Source organism: Leucopleurus acutus, assembly GCF_964270905.1.
Source record: "Leucopleurus acutus genome assembly, chromosome: 5".
In the NCBI taxonomy this organism is placed as follows: Eukaryota; Metazoa; Chordata; class Mammalia; order Artiodactyla; family Delphinidae; genus Leucopleurus; species Leucopleurus acutus.
Genome location: NC_139147.1, coordinates 48,415,760 through 48,436,072, shown reverse-complemented (window position 1 = coordinate 48,436,072; position 20,313 = coordinate 48,415,760). Strand labels below are relative to the sequence as shown.

The 20,313-nt window shown below is 38.5% G+C and overlaps 1 protein-coding gene across 1 annotated transcript in view; it reads left to right on the top strand.

The window, feature by feature from the left end:
- ABI3BP (ABI family member 3 binding protein) overlaps window positions 1-20,313 on the top strand; it is a 259,008-nt gene that overhangs the window by 221,307 nt on the left and 17,388 nt on the right. Inside the window, exons 57-61 of the mRNA XM_082839240.1 lie at window positions 620-712; window positions 3,754-3,882; window positions 4,398-4,466; window positions 10,643-10,852; window positions 11,484-11,592. Coding sequence (XP_082695366.1) covers window positions 620-712; window positions 3,754-3,882; window positions 4,398-4,466; window positions 10,643-10,852; window positions 11,484-11,592 — 610 coding nt within the window. The remainder of the gene's footprint in view (window positions 1-619; window positions 713-3,753; window positions 3,883-4,397; window positions 4,467-10,642; window positions 10,853-11,483; window positions 11,593-20,313) is intronic.

Sequence of the window (20,313 nt, the reverse complement as noted above, 5' to 3'; positions counted from 1 at the left end):
AACTTTGCCTTCCACTTACAGCTCCCTGGCCAGGTGCCCTTGTGTGGTGACTCTGCTCTCCATGGCCACAGGCTTATTGCTTCTGCCATCAGGGCTATTTTGTTGTAATCGTTTGAGAAGTTCTGAAAGTGTTTGTTTAATTATAATTACCTAATAGAGTTGGAGGATGGGGTGGAACACCTACTAAAGGAGAAATTATATGCTTTACCAACTCAAAGCTAAAATGGTGTAGGAATTGTAGCCTGCAAATCAAAGGCAATTGGAGATAATGAGACACAGAAATGCTACTGTTGAGTCTATATAGGAAACTAAAGATGATAAATTCTATACATCTATTTCCTACTTTTCCTTTCAAAGGGCAGATGTACTGATATATTTTCATCTATAATTAGAGAATATTTTACCCATACACAAATGTGCTTCGTTATCCCTGGGTACGTTACAAGCACTAATTTAGAAGAACATCAGAAAGTATTGCAGGCACTTTTCTGTAGAATCTATTCTCTCTCATCCAGCTGCTACTTGTCAAACATTATATATTTTTAAAACCCATGATTTTTATAGAGTGAATCCTTATGACCACTTTATCTGTAATATAATCTCTTAGCCACAATCCCAGGCACTCGTCGCCCACCCTTGCCACCTAGACCCATGCCCCCACGAAGAAAGCCTTTACCACCAAATAATGTCACCGGAAAGCCAGGAAGCGCAGGTACGTCAATCACATACCTTCCTTCTCCCTCCTTGATCTCACTGGCCAAAGGCAAGCCCTTCTTGGTGTGATAGCTCAAGCAATGGATGAGCCCTTGGTGTGTGTGACATGTGCCTGTTTTGGCCCCAAAGACCAGACTGTAAATTATAGTTTCGAGGACTCATATCCTGATTCTGGGTGGATGGGGTGAAAGCAACCATCCATGTCCATCTAGGCCAGTTTGCTTCTTAGATGCTGTGTGCTTTGTGCTGAGACAGAAGCTATCACAGTTTCTTCAAAAAGTGGATTATTTTGGATGAGATGTTTTGTGCTGCCAACCCACCAGGTGTAATGGAAAATGTTGTCCACTCATCATCCTGTCTCTTGAGATAGAATCTTTTACATCTCATTGATAGCTCCCCTGTCCACCAGCCTTCATGCTGACCCCAGTATTACGGTGCAAGGGGAAAGATTGGGAACTGGAATACTCAGGGTGACTGAGCAGGTCTAGTCTGTGCAACAAGGCAGGAATATATTTTAAAGTCAAGCTGCCTCTCAGCTTGCTCACATGCCTCTATCCTAGGGCATGTGTTGTCTTCTTCCCATAGAATGACCACTCCGAGTCACCTGGGATACTTGTACTTCATCCTTGTCTTGAAGAAGCCTTCTCTAGCTCCCCAAAGGAGACTTAGCATTGCGTCTCTGTTCTACTTTTCCTTGAAACATACCTCTATTAGAGCAAACCACTGTTTTATACCTATTTGTTTGTGTACTTGTCTTCCCCTACTATATCATGAGCTCTTTGATGACAGGTGACATTTTCTCTGAATTCCCAGAACCAAATCCAGTGCTCATTGAGTGAATCCAGTAATCATTGAGTGAATAAGTGAGTGAAATTAAGAATCAGTGAACCTAGTTCAGAGCAAAGATTCACCTCACTTTTCTTAAAGTTTCTTCCAGTGGACCTACCAGCAGATCAGATCATGTTCCCATTTTTCCTCCCTCTTCCTTCATCTCTACTTCCTAAATATTCTGTAGTCAGAATCAGGATAACAGTGTTAAGGACAGCTGTGAAAGATGAAACTGATAAGGATTTCTGAGAAAGAGAATGGCTGTCACTCTTTTCACAGGATGAAGGAGGGTGTGGTGATGGAGAAGCTGTCATGAGGTAGCAAGGGGACAGTGGTCTCTAGATTGTTTTTTCCATCAGCTGAAAGAGGAATCAGCCTCTCATCCATGCTGATGGTGCCTTCCTGGGTCCAGGCCTAGCGACATGGCCCCAGTGAGGAGACCAGGTTTTCCTCATTAATTGTAACCTGGGGCAGCTGTGACTTGAATTTCTGTAGCTTTTAGTTCAGACTGAAAGTGATGCCTCAGTTTCCCCCATGGAAGAGTCAGGGGAACCTCCCACCACAGAGCTCCCCTACAAGGCTGCGTGTCTTCAGTTGCACCTCCACGGCCTTGGTTCCTGCCATATGAAACCTTGCTCACTGCCATCAAGAAGTGTAGCTTTGGTATAACTCACCCAGCCTGTGGGATGGTATAAACACATCCCACTTCTGAGATTCACTCTGGTGCCCTCCCTGCCCCATGCTTTCCACCTCTAACTCAAAAGAAATGACTACACTGAAGAGCCAAACACAAATGAGGTCAGTTATACAGATTTGGCCTGATGACCATCACAGCAAGTGCGTACGGAATTCAGGAAATCAACTCAATGTTCTGGGAGTCCTCTGAACACAAGCCTTCTTGCACATGTGCCTCTGAGAACAGTCTTAGGCTACTACGAGGCATCTCCACCTGTCCCCTATCTCCAGATCTACCGAGGCCTCTCAGTCCCGCTCTCCTTGCCAGGACGAGTGCTGCTCTGCACCCTCTAAAAAGCTCCTTCAGGCTGCAGTGCAGTGTCTCATGGTTTTCACTCACCCTCTCATTGGGGCCTACTCCCACCAGGACCAGGAGCATAAGTCTGCAGGGGCTGGACCAGCAGCCCATCTGAATGGCTCATCCGTGATTCTGTGCTGGGCCACAGTCCTTGGGTCAGTCTTGTACCCCTTGACTCCCTATTGTCTGAGAATGATTCCTTTTCCCAGGAGGACTATAAAACCTAATCTAGCCTCCACTCTATTCTACCCATACTTGCCTAGACCTTGGGATGCATCCCGTTTGGGAGACCTATAGGTGTTTTTAGAGTGGAGGAGACATTGTTGAATATAGCATCTCAGGGTGACACTGTTCTAGCTACAGGCCAGAATCACAGACATTACCTTAGAAACTTCTTCTTCTTCCCCCCCCCAGCCATCTCCCATGCCTGCCAGTTAATCTGCAGTGAGGCCACTCCATCCCCTTGACATTTCTCATGTAAAACCCCTTCCATCCAGTCTCACTGCTTCTTACATTGTTCACCTCCTCTGCCCTTGCCTACGCAACTGCTTTAATCTCTTGATTTCTCTCTCTGCCACCAGCCTTGCAACTTAACTGTTCACCCTCTCCTCATCTGATCATGTTACTTCCCTAGTGAAAATCTTTTAATGGCTCCTTATCACCTAAAAATAATATCTAAATCCATGGTATGCAAGGCCCTTCATGAACTGCCCTTCCCGGCCCCTCCGTACTCTGCTCTCACTGCTCCTGGCACTCTTGGCTCTCACCCCTTCAAATTCAACACGCCATGTGATTTCATGCTTCCCTGACCTGGTTCTTCCTGCAACCTCTGACTAGAATACAGCTCTCAGGCTTACCTACTGATCACTTCTCCTCTTTATTGGTACATCCTCTGGGAAGGCATTCCTGCCCTCCTCCCACCCAACACTCATCATCTTTCCCTGTAGACTTGTCCTCTCTGAGACCTTATCCCATGTTTTCACAATATCTATAATGCTTCAGTATAATTTGGCTCACACATCTCTCCCGATCAAGGACACCAGGTCTTATTTTCTCTCTAATCCTGGCATATAGTGCCAAGCCACATGGTAAGCGCTAATAAATATTTATTGAGTAAATAAATGGGGAACTCAGCAGGGCTCCCTATAAAGCCTGAATCCTTTGGCTCTACATTACAGGAATCATTTCATCAGACCGAGTAACTTCCCCACCCTTGAGGGCAACACTCAGACCTACTGAAGCCCCCTTGGAGAGAACAGAGACAGATAAAAAGCAACCAACAGCTCCTGCCTCAGGAGAAGATCTTGGTTAGTATATCAGTCACTTCCCACTGGATGCTTAGCTACGAAGTACTAAAGGATTTCAAACTAGGGAGAAAAGAGTCCCAATTCTGGATCATCTATTTTACTCAATTTTATGATTGCTATGAATTTTTTAATTTAAAAATTATACTTATTTCTAATGTTTTATTATAGAATGTGCTCCTTCCCTTTGCAGACATAGAATGAAGTTCCCAAGATCTTTAGGAAAGTCTTCCTAAAAAGATCTAGATTACCCAGTGCTTCTTACTAAATCGCATGTCATTACTAATTACGAATATCTTAATTTATTAATGAGTATTAGCTACTTGGTTGTAATCTTTGAATCATTATTTATTACACTGAAGGGCACCAGCAGGACACAATTAAAGGCCTTTTAGTGTGGATAATATGTATAGTAATACAAATAATAATTGAAATCAAATTACAAGGAATTGACTAGGAGGCATATGTATTAAATATTTATAGTTTTACTACTTTTTCATTGTATCTTCCATTCTCAGGTAATATGACTGACTTTAGCTCAAGTCCAACAAGAGAAACTGATCCTCTTGGGAAGCCCAGATTCAAAGGTATGTATGACTGGCTCCAAATCTCCATTTTAACAAAGCTATCTTTGGTGGATGTATCAGTCAGCTGTTGCTGTGTAATAAACAACCACAAAATCTTAGTAGCATACTCTAAAAAGGATTTATTTCTCATGTGTCTACAAATTGCCTGGAGGTCAGCTGATCTACCATGTGTTTGGCTGGGTGGTTCTACTTCTAGCAACAGGTACAGCTGGGCCTCTTATAGGTTGGGCTCAGGTCTGCTCCACATCTGTCTATTTTGGTGCCCAGGATGAAGGACTAACAGTGACCCAAGAGAAGCTATTCTCATGACAGTACAAAGTGAAGAGAGGGGGAGTCCAAAAACGTGACCACATTTCAAGCTCCTTCTTGTGTTATACCTGCCAATATTCAATGGCTAAAGAAAGTCACATAGGCAAGCTCATAACAAAGATTGGGGAAGTATACTCCTTCCATGGATATAGAGAATGTTTTTGAAATATTTATTTATTTGTTTGGCTGCGCCGGGTCTTAGTTGCAGCACGTTGAATCTTTGTTGCTGCTTGCGGGATCTTCATTGCGGCATGCAGGATCTTTTTAGTTGCAGCATGTAATCTCTTAGTTGCAGCATGTGGGATCTAGTTCCCTGACCAAGGATCAAACCCAGGCCCCCTGCATTGGGAGTGCGGAGTTTGTTAGAGAATGTTAGAGAATGTTTTTGAACAGTAATCTAATCTACCACAGTAAAAGAGAGATTATATGATATAGAACCCAGTATTTCCTTTTGTGATATGTTTTTCTGAAGTATAAAATTTGATAAATTTCAACATATGTATATACCCATGAAATATCGTCACAATCAAGATAATGAATACATGCACCACCTCCAAAAGTTTCATCATGTACCTTTATAATCCCTCCTCCTCACTCCTCCCACCCAACCTCTAGTCCCTAGGTCACTATATTATAGATTAGTATGCATTTTTGGAAATTTTATATAAATGAAAAAAATACAGTATGAACTTTTTGTGTGTGATTTCTTTCACTCAACATAATTATTTGGAGATTCATCCATGTTGATAAATGTATCAGTAGTTTATTCCTTTTTATTACTGACTAGTATTCTATTATATGGATATATACTAATTTATTAAAACTGTTCACGACATTTGGGTTGTTCTAATAAAGCTGCTATGACCATTCATGTACAAGTCTTTGTGTAGACATATGCTTTCATTCCTTTTGGACAAATTCCAACAAGGAGAATGGCTAGATTGTACATAAATGGACATTTAACATTTTAAGGAACTGCCAAACTGTTTTCCACAGCAGTTGTACTGTTTTACCTTTGTGCCAACAGTATATGAGAGTTCCAGTTCCTCCACATCTTTGCCAACACTTGCTATGGTCAGTCTTTTTAATTTCAGCCATTTTAGTAAAGGTGTAGTAGTATCTGATTGTGATTTTATTTTGCATATCCCTAATGACTAAGGATGCTGAACATCCTTTCATGTCCTTATTTGCCATCTGTATATCTTTTTTGATGTGTCTGTTCAATTTTTTTTGTCTATTCTTTATGGAGTTGCTTATTTTTTTATTATTGAGTTTTAAGAGTGTTCATATTTTCTGGATTGAAGACCTTTTTCAGATACACACTTTGCAGTGTGTATTTTCTCCCAGTGTTTGGCTTCTCTTTTTTAATTTTAATGAAGCTCAGTTTATCAATTTGGTTTTTTATATATAGATTGTATCTTTTATGTTATATTTAAGAAGTCCTTGACTAATCAAAGGTCACAAAGACCTCCTCTGTTTCCTTCTAGAAGTCTTCTACTTTTACATTTAGGTCTATGATCTGTATTGAGTCAAATTTTCTATATGACCCAAAGTATGAATGCATTTATTTTCTCACTTATGGATATCCAAATCATTCCAGCATCATTTTTTGAAAAAACTGTTGTTTCTCCACTGAATTTAATTTGTACCTTTGTCAAAAATCAATTGTCCCTATATATGTGGAACTATTTTGGGGTTTTCTAGTCTGTTCCAGTGATCTATTTATCTACCTTTCCATCAGTACCACAGTGTCTTGATCACTGGTTTTATAATAAGCACTGTGATCAGGTTATGTTAGTCTTCCAACATTGTTCTTATTTTTTAAAAGTTGTTTTGGTGACTCTAGGTCCTTTTATATTTCCATCTGAATTTTAGAATGAGTTTCTCAATGCCTAAAAAAAATAGCCTGTTTATATTTTTATTAGAATTGCATTGAATCTGTAGGTCAACTGGGAAACATTGACAGCTGTACAGTATTAAGTCTTATTACCTATGAACATGGTATATCTCACCATTTATTTAGGTGTTCTTCATTTCTCTCACCAATGTTTTGTAGTTTTCCATGTAAAGAAAACCATAAAAGTAGCATTTTTTATTTCAGTTTCTAATTGTTCATTGCTAGTATATAGGAAAACAATTGTTTTTCATTCAATGAGCTTGTATTCTGAAACCTTGCAAACCTCTGTAGTCTTTTTGTAGATACACTGGATTTTCTACCTACAGAATCATGTCATCTGAGGAGAAAGTTTTACTTCCTCCTTTCCAGCTTAAGTATCTTTTTTTCTTGCCTTTCTGTACTGACTAGAACCTCTAGTGAAATATTGAATAGAAATCGTGAGGATAGGTATCTTTTTCTTGTTCCTTATATTATGGGAAAAGCATTCAGCCTTTCACCATTAAGTATGGTGCTTCCTGTAGGTTTTTCATAGATGCCCCTCACTGTGTTGAAAAAGTTTTCTTCTATTCCTGCTTTGGTGAGAGTCATTATCAGAAATGAATGCTAGATTATGTCTAATAATTTTTCTGACTTTATTGAGATGCTTATGTGGTTTTCCTTTTTTAGTGTGTTAATGTGATAAAGTAATTGTTCTTGAGTTGTAGGCTACCTTTGCATTCCAGTGACAAATTCCACTTGGTTATAGTGCATTCTCATTTTAATATATTGTTGGATTTAATTTGCTAAAATTTTGTTTAGAATTATATTCAGTGAGGGACATTGGTCTGTAGTTTTCTTGTAATGTCTAAGTCAAGTTTTAGTATCAAAATGATGCTGAATTTTTCTTCAATTTTCTGAAAGAGTTTAGAACTGGTGTTGCTTCTTTCCTAAATATTTGTTAGTATTTACCAGTAAAGTCATCTGAGCCTGATATTCTCCTTGTGAGAAGGGTTTTACATGTAACTCACTTTCTTTAATAGGTACAGGACTATTTAGAATATTTTTTTCCATAGTGAACTTTGGTAATTTTTGTCTTTCAAGTTATTGGTCCATATCCTCTAAATTGTCAAGTTTATTGGCATAATGTTATTCATATTCTCTTCTTACTTTGATATCTGTATAATTTGTAGTGATGTCACCTCTCTCATTCCTTCTATTGACAATGTGTGTCTTTTTTTTTCTCTTTTGCCTAACAAGTCAGGCTGTAGGTTTATCAATTCTTTTGATCTTCTGAAAAGATCGACTTTTTTTCATTGATTTTGTCTGTTATTTTTCTGTTTTCTATTTCATTTATTTTTTACTCTGATCTTTATTGTTTCCTTTTTCTGCTTAATCTGAGTTTCATTTGCTCTTCTATTCTAATTTCTTAAGGTAGAAGATGAGCTCATTGATTTTGAGCCCTCTCTTCTTTTCAGATGTGGAATTTAGTGCTACAAATTTTCCCCTAGATATTATTTAAGCAGCATCCAAAAATTTTTGATATGTTGTGTTTCCATCTGTACTCTGTTCAAAATACTTTTTAATTTCCCTTTTGGTTTCTTCTTTGACTTATTAGAAGTATGTTATTTAATTTCCAAATATTTCAAGATTTTCTAGAAATCGTTTTGTTACTAATTTCTAATTTAACTCCATTGTTGTCAGATACTCTGTATTACTTGAACACTTTCACATTTATTGAGACATTTTTTAAGGCCCAGAATATAGTCTATCTTAGTATATGTTCTCTGTGTACTTGACAAGAATGTGTATTCTGCTTTTCTTAGTGGAATGTTGTATTGGTTTGCTAGGACTGCCATAACAAAATACTACAGACTCGGTGGCTTAAACAACAGAAATTTATTTTCTCACAGTTCTGGAGACCAGAAGTCTGAGATCAAGGTATCTTTGGTTTCTCACATTGGAAATTAGGTCTTCACCATAGGAATTTTAGGGAAACACAATTCAGTCCATAACAAGTGTTCTATAAAAATGTCAGTTAGGTCAGTTTGCTTGGTTGTATTGTGCAATTCTTTTATATCCCTAGCGATTTTCTGTCTACTGTTCTGTCGATTAATGAGAGAAGAGTACTGAAATCTCTAGCTCTAATTGTGAATTTATTTCTACTTAACAGTTCTATCAAGTTTTGCTACATGTATATTAAAGGTCTGTATTTAGATATAGACCTAAATTACTTAGGGTTGTAATAAACTCCTGAGGAATTGGTCCTTTATTATTATGAAGTGACCTTTTTGTGTTTATGGTAATATTCTTTGCTCTAAAATCTAATTTGTTGATATTTATATATCCACTCAAGCTTTCTTTTGATAAGTGTTATCATGGTATCTCTTCTTTTCATCCTTTTACTCTTAACCTGTTAGTCTGTTTGTTTAAAATATTGTCCCTATAGGTATCATATAGTTGGATCTTGCTTTTTCACCCAGTCTGACAATCTCTGCATTTTATTTTGGGTGTTTAGAACCTTACATTTAACATGACGAATGATATGGTTAGGTTTAAGTCTATCATCATATTGCTATTTGTGTTTTATTTGTCCCATCTATTCTTTGTTCCCTCTTTCCTTTTTCTTCAGCCTTCTTTTGGACTATTTTTATGATTCCATTTTATCTTTTTTTGTTGTCCTACTCCTATAACTTTTTTGTTTTGTTATTTTAGTGATTGCTTTGGGGTTTATAGAATGTGTCTTTAACTTACCACAGTATCTTCCAGTGATATCCTACAACTTCACAAATAGTGTAAGAACTTTACATTAGTATAGCAGCTTTTCTCTCGTCCTGGCCTTTGGGCTATTGTCATTATAGTTTACTTTTACATGTTATATACATCACACTAAATTGTTAATATTTTTGTTTAAACAACAAATTGTCTTTCAGAGAGAATTTAATAAGAAAACTACTGTGTATATTTACCTATGTAGTTACTGTTTCAAGTGCTATATTTCCATCCAGCATCATTTTCCTTCCACCTGAAGGACTTTCTTGTAGAGTGGGTCTGCTGGTCATGAATTCTTTCAGATTTTATATGTCTAAAAAGTATCTTGCTTTTTTTTTTGTCCTTTTGCTTTTGTTTTTTTTAGAGATATTTTCACCAGTTATAGCATTCTAGATGATAAGGTTTTTTGTTTTGGTTTTTGTTTTTTAGTAGAGAAATACATTGCTCTACTGCCTTCTCACTTGCATTCTTTCCGATGAGAAATCTGCCATAATCCTTCTTTGTTGTTCTATGTATAGCATGTCTTTTCTTGTCTGCCTCCTTTAAAGATCTCTAGAAATTTAATTTGGGTCTTTTTTATAGCTTCCATTTCTTAACTCTCGACCATGTGGATTATAGTGATGATAACTGTTTTACTGTCCTTGTCTGATGATTGTTACAGCTATCCAAGTTTCAGGTTGGCTTCAAATGATTTATTTTTCTCCTCATTATGGGTAATATCTTCCTGTTTATTTTATCCAGTTGGGAATATTTTTATTCCTAAAATATTCTTGTATTTTATTCTGGGATGCAGTTTAAATAACTTGAAACCACTTGATCCTTTTGAGTCAAGCTTTTAAGATTTATTAGGTGGGACCAGAACTGTGTTTAGTGTAAAGTTAATCATTCCCCAGTACTGAGACAAGACCCTTTTGAGCACTGTTTCCAATGCTCCATAAATTATGCAGTTTAAACCACACTCAGGGAGACCAAATTACTTTTGGATATTAGCATAAACTAAACCTATTTAGAAAAGTAAATCAACAATAACATCCATATCGTGTATCCCAAAGATAGGGTTCTGGATTTTCACAAATTCAAACCATCCACATCATTGCTTTCATCCATCTGCTTATAGTATTAGATCAAATGTCCTCAAACAGATAATTTTATTTATGAGTTCACCTCCACCTTTTTTCCAAGCTCAAAAAAAAAAAAATGCTCAATGTCCTCTCTGTCTTAGGTCCTCACGTGAGGTATATCCAAAAGCCTGACAACAGGCCCTGCTCCATCACTGACTCTGTCAAGCGATTCCCCAAAGAGGAGGCCACAGAAGGGAATGCCACCAGCCCACCGCAGAACCCACCTACCAACCTCACTGTTGTCACTGTGGAAGGGTGTCCCTCCTTTGTCATCTTGGACTGGGATAAGCCACTCAATGACACTGTCACTGGTAAGATCATGACACATGGACCGTCACTACGGTGGGAAGCATTGATAGTGCGATGCATTGGGAATGTGGTACCTTGATTCAAACTGTGGCCTGCGAGGCATATCTTAGGAACAGCAAGTCCCCGCAGAGTTCTGCTGTCCCTGTGGTACATGATTGTTAAAAGTATCATAAGATGCGAAAAGATCATCTTTGTTCTGGTTATGGTCTCCCTGTTAATTTAGCAGATCTCTTTAAGTTGCATACCTTCCTTCTCCTCTCAGAACTGTTTTTCACAATGTGAAGGTATATCTAGTCTTTTCATTACCTGAAAATCACAGATCACATATGGGAAGTTGCCACTGCTGATAAGATTTAAACCTGTTTTCCTTTCACCATCCCAATTTCTAGATTGACCTAGAATTTTCAAGCAGGCTAAAAGTTATTTCAATCATTTTAGGAAAATTGTTTTAATTTGGTCAATTTTCTGCTTATCTCAGGAAATTTTGATTCTGCTGTCACTCATCCAATTTCTCTAAAAATGACTGTGAAAAATAAGAAACCCTGAGTCATTCTTTGAATGCGGTTAGCTTCGAGAACATTCAGTCCACCAGAGCATAAAGACAAGTATCTGTTGGCTTTTTTTGCTTTTCAGAATATGAAGTTATATCCAGAGAAAATGGGTCATTCGGTGGGAAGAACAAGTCCATTCAAACTACAAATCAAACCTTCTCCACAGTAGAAAATCTAAAACCAGACACAAGGTGAGCCACCAGTGCTATTACAGGTGAATTCTGAGAGTGCAAAAATCATAACAAAGGAGTAAAATGACATCACCCGTCTCTATCTTAAGGGAGGGTCTAGTTTGCATTTCATTCTTTGGCTTTCCATACCCAGCACTAGATACCCCTAGAGTCATGGTTTACAAATACTCAAGTTATTGGTGGGGATACAAGAGTTGACAAGATGGTCTTGTAAGTTAACAGTAGAGCTGGGAACATTGAAAGATAGAAGGCCATTAATATCAAACATTGATATTAAATACCAAAATTTAGAGGAGGAAAAGTCTATAGACCAGAGACAACTGGAGTGTGGATGGTGTAAACTAGATTTGAAAGCACAGAAGAAGTTGCCTGGCATGTTGGAAGGAGGGGGCAAGGAAACAAAAGCCATGTGACAAATGTAGGTGAAAGTTTGTAATAGTTAATGCTTAGTATAGCTACAGACTAGTCCCAGACACAGTAACCCTTTGCTTTTGGGTCTTTTTAATATAGACCAATGAGAATAGATTTTTGAAAATGGACATATATAATATTAACAATTGTTCAATAATAAACAACTTTTCTTGGCATTCCTTACTACACATTGATACCAGGTTGTTTATCTTGCTGTATAGTTTTGTGATTCCTTTTTAAATCTAAAATACCTAATATTTTATCAGTTCATTTTATTATTTCAAGAAAAATAAGGGCCTTAGGCATTTCTAGAAATGTAGTAGGGAAGGGGTTTTTTGTTTTTGTTTTGTTTTACGTGGCTAAATTATCAAATGTATTGCTCAAGGAGAATCTCAAATGGATACAGCCAAGCATTTCCATGATAAAGCCAATGTGCTAAATTCATTTCTGGACTAAATTTCACTCTCTGTGAAAAATCAATTTCTTCCTTCAAGCTCCAAAACATTGTCTGATAAACTGTCTATACTTTCAGTATAAAACAAAACAAAAACACCCCTGACATCTTAAGTTATAGTATCCCAAGCAACATAGATCAATTTTCACACAATCAGGAGTTTTTCCAGATTGAGTATTTCATAACTTGATAAAGTTCCTCAGTGTTGAAAAGGATCAGTGGAGGTGAAGACTGGAACTTCAGCATCAGAGATTTTTTTTTTCATGTTTTATTTCTTGTATCTTTCATTGTCATGTGACTGAATTGAATTGGGTATTGATTGTGACACCCAGAAGAGCCTCTTTGGGCTCTGACAGCAGGGAGACTTTTCTAATCTTTTCAGGAGAAAAGGAAGTATCTAATTCATTATAGATGGTTTGCTGTATATAAACCGTAGTCCTATACAGCAAAAACGACACTTTTCCAGCAGTGTATGTTTTCTTCTTTTAAGTTCTCTGAGTTGTAATATGGAGAATTTTGCAACTGCTAATTTTCTGGAAGGTATTAAGTTAGCCAAAATAAGCATATATTTCAGTAAAAGCCTATTTGATGATCTTGGTTCTGTTTCCTTAGCAAGATTAACAGGGAGAGAGCCTATAATTTATTTTAAGGAAAGAGTAAAAGAGAAAAGGTCATTTAATTTGGACTTTTTAATAGGTAGATTTGGGCTTACAAAACTTGGCTTTTCTCTGCAGTCTCTTGCTTTTTATTCCACTTAAGAAAAAGTGAGCCGTGTAGTACGCAGAAAGTACATTGAAGGGCATCCAGTTTCTAAATGTTCATTGTATTCCTTTTCTGAATCAGGCTGTTCTCGGATTTCACAGTGCACCTATTAGCTCATAATCAGAGGTAGAATAATGCCAGTGTCATTTTAAACCTGATTTGTTGGTAAAAGGATGGGGTCTGCATTCAGCTAACATTTACTGAGTGCCAACAATGTGCTCAGCCCTGTGCTTGGTGTTGTGCCTACAAACAGGAGTAAGCATGGTACCTGCCCTTGAGGAGCTCGAGGCTAGTGGAGTAGGTTGCTAATGACCGATTATTCTACACAAAGTGGTGAGAGTTCTGGTAGAAGTCTGCACCAGGGGCGACAGAAGCCCAGAGTGGGCGGCACGTCGCAAAGTGTGGGGAAATTAGGAAAAACTTCCGGGGGGAGGCGACCCCTAGGCTGAGGCTTGAAGGAGGAGTAGGCTGGAGCCAGCTAAGTGACTGTTAAGAGAAAGGAATGTCAGGGAGGATAGCACATGTCAGAGCAGTGGCCCGAAATGGCACGGTTGTGTGTGGTGAATAACGGGCTGTTTTCACCAGTGTGAGGGGCGAAAAGTGGCCAGAAGCCGTAGAAGCCAAGAGAAGCAGAAGCCAAGTTAGGGAGGGCCTTCTGCGCCAGATCAAGAAACATGGTCAAATGATGGGGAGACCCTAAAGGATGTAACTGGGGAGTGCCTTGCTCTGACTTTCATTTTCATTTTCATTCTGTCTTTCATTTAGTTGGAATAATCACTTTTGATACTAGAGCTACTTATAATGAATAGCAGCTGGTAGAACAAATCTAACTAAAAGAACTTTTTGTTAATTTCTTTCATGAGTACCATTCTGGCATCTGACCTAGTTGGTCAAATAGGTACATAAGAGAAACGTGCCTGTGGGCTGAGCTGGATTTCATTCTGGAATCACAGGACCGATCAGGTCATGGGGTTCACATCTAGCTTCTGGTTGTAATTGTTTCAGACTCAGCTACAGCCTTGTCCTCTTTATCCCACCCTCCTCCTATGTGTCTTGCTTGTCTCTGCTGTCTGTCATCAGTGTACCTTCTAAGGAGGACCCCTGCAACCTATCCTTATCCCAAGATGAGCAAAACCCAAAGGAAGCCCTTTCTGGATTTGTCTTTGGAAAAAGCAGTATTAAACTAAGATTAGGAATCCCTGTAATCAGAACTCCATGCCAAGTTTTACAACTTGGCATAAAGTTGGGGCCACTATGCATGTCTGTATGTGGCTTATTTAATGTTATTTTTAGTTCGGTACAATTAAATGAAATCCATTCAGATATAAAGACTGTTAATGTTCATAAATGTGATTTGACCAGGATTTTATATTGATAGTCCCTAATGGGTCATGATTTAAAAGTTGTATATCAGTAATTTGAAGTAAAGAACATTCTCACACTGGGGACAAATGTAACACACATGGATGTAAATTTTCTAATGAAAATTATTTAGTCTATGCCATGGGAAACTTCGTGGTGGTCTAGTAGTTCAGTAGATCCCAGCCCCCACTGAGCTTGTAAATATATTCTGCACTCTCAGAGGTATGATGGAGATTAATCTGTCTAATGGGCAGAAATGTTTTGAGCTGAAATATTAAAATTATGTGTTGAAACCCCTATTAGTCAAATAACCAAGGAAGAATAAAGTGAAGTCAAATCATTTCATTTACTTTGAGATTTCTGAGCCTAAAGTTACCTGAGGAAACAAAACTAACACCCATGAAACATCGTAACACAGAATAAAAGAACATGCCGATGTAGGACTTACACCCAGGTTCTGCAATTTAGAAGAGGAGAGAAAGCCTCGTGGAATACTTGAGACAAGAACTTGACAGTAAAGGATAGGATGGCATGAAGCAGGCCGGCAAGAAAAGAAAGAACAGTAGTATTCCATGTGAAATCCACGTGCACAACTTAGGTGAAATATAAGTAGTCTTCAAAGTTACTACTGACAGCAAGGCTACAGCAAGTATAATAAAACTACGAGTTCCCCAATCTAGGTTTGTTGGCTCTTTTGATGCAAGCTTTTTTCATACTGTCTTACGTTGTTAAGGCAACGTTCCTTTCTATTGTATCTTCTCTACCCCAACCATGATCCAAGATTAATGTTAATAAAAGACTCCCTGTAAAATAAAGAGGAAGTATGTACAGGATGCAGTTAGCAGGTGGTTTTTATTAGCTATAAAGAATGACTTCAGTCACATTTCATTACTTGAGGAAAATTTTGAGTCCAAATACATAGTAAACTCCCTAAATAAGCAAACTTTGAATTATAGCTGTTAAAATTCCCCCATGAGGTTCTGGAATTCCCTGTTTGAAAAGCTGGAAGATAATAACTTCTGAAAGAATATCTAGCTTTTTTCTAATTCTAGGAGACACATATAAAGAATTTATTTCAGTAGTATTTTCCATCATTTGTCCTGACTAAAAAACAGGAGCTCTAAAAACAGGTGATAATTACTGGCTAATCGTTACACAGTGACATAGGTGGAGTAGGGCTTGGTGTTAGAACATCCAGGAGAATCAAGGCAGAGAAAATAGATCTACAGGGCTTTTGGGAATAAAAATTCTAAGTGTTCACACACTATTCTAGAATCAAAAAGACAGTCAATGATGCTACCGTCTCCCTGCCCATTTTTAACGACTTAGCCAAGTTTTATTTACTCTGCAGAAGCTCAAAAAATAACCCACAGTATGGGACCATCCAGCAGGTGTCTTGCTGCTGGGAGAGTTCAGCTGCACACCTGGTGTGAGATGCTTCTGTCTCTAGAAAACGGAACCGCGTGGATGCCCTGAGGAACCTGGGTGCAGCTCCCAGGGCGGCACAGCAGGGACAGGCCCGGTCTTGCTGATGGCTTCTTGCAGCTGGGGTGACAGATGTACGCAGGGAAGAGGGGCTGTTTGGGCAACCAGAGCTGTTTTAGTCAGGTGAAGCAGGAGATCTGTTAACAGAGGCAAGAGGCTGTGGCACAACTCTATCACATTCTTTGGAGGATCCCTCTCTCACCCCCGCCCCTAAAATACAAAGAAAATGTAGAGATGTTAGTGTCCACTGAATCAGTACCCATCTAGGCCACTCTCCAATATTTATTTTCCACTTATTTTTTTTCCCCATGAAACCTCATTGTGTGGCTCTTGTTGAACTAAAAGAAAAATATTAAGAAGAGCCTCTCCTGTCCGGAGCCGACTACTTTGTTTGCAAAGACCACTATGATTATATTTAGTTCCGTGAATGGAAGAAATGATAAAGTATATGGCTTAAAAAATTGTGGTGCACCACTGCTTAAAAGGACACAAAGTGTGGACTAATTGATCTTGAAATCTCTCCCAGCTCTAAAATGATGTAATCTTATGCTATCTGAAGCCATGCACAGAATCAGTGGGAAAACTGGAACTGAAAATAAAACCAAAAGCTAGGTCCATCTTACAGCAAGTAGAATTGTCCTGATAAACCATTTTTGCTTTGAATCGATGTCTGTGGTCTGTGATTTGTTGTCAGACAAATTATTTGAGACCGTGTGTCTCCTTGCTTGGCTAAAAAACTGAAGAATCCACTTTGTGTGCTAGACATACATGTGGTCTAGCGATTTCCTATGGAAAAGGCACTCTGTCTGAGAATTAAGATAAATCAAGTTTACTTAACCTGCTCAAGTACTTCAACTGTCGTCTGTGGTTTGGGAGGATTCTGGAGAACAGTTCTTCCTCTGAGACTAAAACCTACCAAAGTTTCCTGTAGCTGACAGCAAAGATAGTTTGGGACCGTTGGTTTATGTCGTTTGACTTAATAAAACCTTGGCACTAAAAATAAACTGGAATAGAGGCAGCAACTTCTTGTATACTGTAAATCTGATTGAACAAACCAGGTATGTGGAATGGCCATTATGCCCTTATTCATATGGTTTTTGTGAAATTCTGGTCTCTGCAGTCTGTATTAACTTACAATATCTCTTCTCCTAGGCTTTGTAGAAAGGAATAAAATAAGCTGCCAGAGCATTGGGCATTTTATTTAGTTTTACTGTAGGTCTGAGCAGCAGAAGAATAATTGCTTCCTCATTAAAGAAGGAAGAAATTGAGTTGATTGCTCAGGTTTGCAACTTTTCATCAGGCAGAAGAACAGCTAAGAGCACGGAACTCCACTAGTCTCTAAAAAGAGCAATTCTTCTTTTCATATTGCCATATTCTTTTTTTTTAACATCTTGATTGGAGTATAATTGCTTTACATTGTTGTGTTAGCTTCTGCTGTATACCAAAGTGAATCAGCTCTATGTATACATATGTCCCCATAACCCCTCCCTCTTGCGTCTCCCTCCCACCCTCCGTATCCCACCCCTCTAGGTGGTCATAGCATCGAGCTGATCTCCCTGTGCTATGCGGCTGCTTTTTATTCCTTTTCACTTTGAGCTCCTCAGTATCTAGGGAGGGGGGTGCGAGATACTCATAGCAACACTACAGAATTAGAGTGCAGCCCAGATCTGGAATTTGTGTGTCCCCCCACAGAAGTGGGAGAGAAAAGAAATGTCCCTAAGGACCTGCTGGGCAGCTAATTAATGATCCCTGATGCCTGCTGATGCCCGGCTCCTCTCCCTTCTGTCCGATTTAGGCTTATTTTGTCCTCGAAGTATCTCCGCAGCTCTGCCCTTTGCTTCTCATCTGTATTCCCAGGCCAGCACAATGCCTGCACATGGCAGGTATCCAGAAATGCTTTCCATAACCCTGCAGTGTCCGTGGAGAACTGACTGATTTGATTTCCCTATTCCACTGCTCCTTACTCTTTTTTTTTTTTTCTTTTTTCTTTTTCCCCTCTTCCCTTTCTTTCCCTCTGACTGAAACCCAACCTGAATGGGGCCCAAATATTTCAAGATGACACTAGGGGCCAATCAGCTAACAAAACAATTCAAACCAACAAAGAGCTACGGGGAGGGGGGGGCGGCACTTTCTATATAAAAAGTGGTTGCCTGAGGTTTATGAGCTTTTGTTTATCAACTAATGAAAACTATACTTCAGCTGTATGTTATGGGTAAAAATAGAGGAAAATCGTTATAGAGAGGAGCAAAGGAAGGGGAGGCGGGGAGAAGTGTCTGCCCTAACCAGACCTGGAGGTTTACCTCAGGCTAGATCCCACAGGTCGGAGCTTCCCTATCTCTGTCAGTTTTGCCCGTGAACCACAGATGCCCTTCTTATAACATTTACAAACACAAAAGCAAGTATGTGGACATGGAACAGTTCTGCCTTGAGAGTTCTATGGCAGTGTGTGTCAAATTCCCCAAGAATAGAGGCACCTTTAAAAACATTCTTTAGAGATATAATACTAGAGAATATTTGTAATGACTTACTATGTGCCTGGTACCTTGCTTTTACATGTATCATCTCATTTAATCCTCATAAGAAACTCACAGATACTTTTATACCCTTATGAGGTTATAATTACTATAATTGATAGTATCCTCACAAATACCATTATTATCCTCATCTTTATACTTGAGGAAATTGAGGCTCAGAGAGGTTAAGTTACTCACCTTAAAGTTACACATTAGTGCAGCTGTGAACCCAGCTCCTTCTGGCTCCAAAACCCATGGCCTTAACCACAGAGCCATGCTGCTTTCTGATAGGGCAGCCGGGAAAATTGTTTTTGTTTGGATCCATACCTATCTGGGCAAAACCAGGCATGGCTTCTGCCAGGGGTGTTATTCATTTGGCTTGTCCTCTACAAGGCCCAAAGGCTTGACTGCAGCTGTCACCTGGACTGTACTCCACTTAGATATTCATTTTGATGAAGTAGGTCTTAGAAATAGCTTTTTAAATTTAATTTTCATTTTTATCAGAAGAACATGTACATGGTTTTAAAGCTCAAATACTACAAAGCAGTTCGTTCCTATTCCTAAATTCTATTTGCCAGAAGCAACAATTTTCAATAATTTTGTTCTTTTCTTCAGCTTTATTAAGGTATAATTGATGAAAAAAATTATAAGATACTTAAAGCGTACAACGTGACTTGATATACATTATGAAAGGATTCCCCCTGGATTAATTAATATATCTATTACATCATATATTTACTATTTTTTAATTGGTGAGAACATTTAAATTATAATCTCTTGGCAAATTTCAATTATACAGTACAGTGTTTCAACTATAGTCACCATGTTATTCATTAGCTCCTCAGATCCTGTTCATCTTACAACTGAAGTTGGTACCCTTTTACCAACGTCTATTTACCCCAGCCCTTGCAGTCACTTTTCTACTCTCTCCGTTTCTATGAGTTTGACCTTTTTTTTTAAAGATCCACATATAAGTGATACCATGAACTCTTTGTCTTTCTCTGCCTGGCTTATTTCACTTAGCATAATGCCCTCCAGTTTCATTCACGTTATCACAAATGACAGGATTTACTTCATTTTTAAGGCTGAATAACACTCCGTTGTGTGTGTGTGTATACACATACATACATACAGTTGACCCTTGAACAACATAGGTTTGAACTGCATGGGTCCACTTACATGTGGATTTTTTTTCAATAAATACAGTACCTGTATTTTCATTTTACAGATCTTTGACTAAAGTTTGTGTTTGATTAGAGATCATAATATGCAGAATCAAAAGAATTAGGGTTTGAGTCCTGATTCTATCCAAACTATTTCAGCTTCTTGCCCTTGGGTGAGTCATTTATCAATTCCTCCATTTTTGAGGCAGAGATAGCAATACTCAGATTTTCACCTGCTTGGGGGGTTGGCACCTGTAACCCCCCATATTGTTCAAGGGTCAACTGTATGTATGTGTATGTGTGTGTGTGTGTGTATACACATCATAATTTCTTTATCGATTCTTCTGTCAATGGACACTTAAGTTGTTTCCATACCTTGCCTAGAGTGAATAATGCTGCTATGAACATAGGAGTACAGATATCTTTTCAAGATAATGATTTCATTTCCTTGGATATACACCCAGAGGTGGGATTACTGGGTCATATGGTAGTTCTATTTTTAATTTCTTGAGGAACCTCCATATCGTTCCCCAGAGTGACTGTGCCAGCTTACATTCCTACCAGCAGTGCA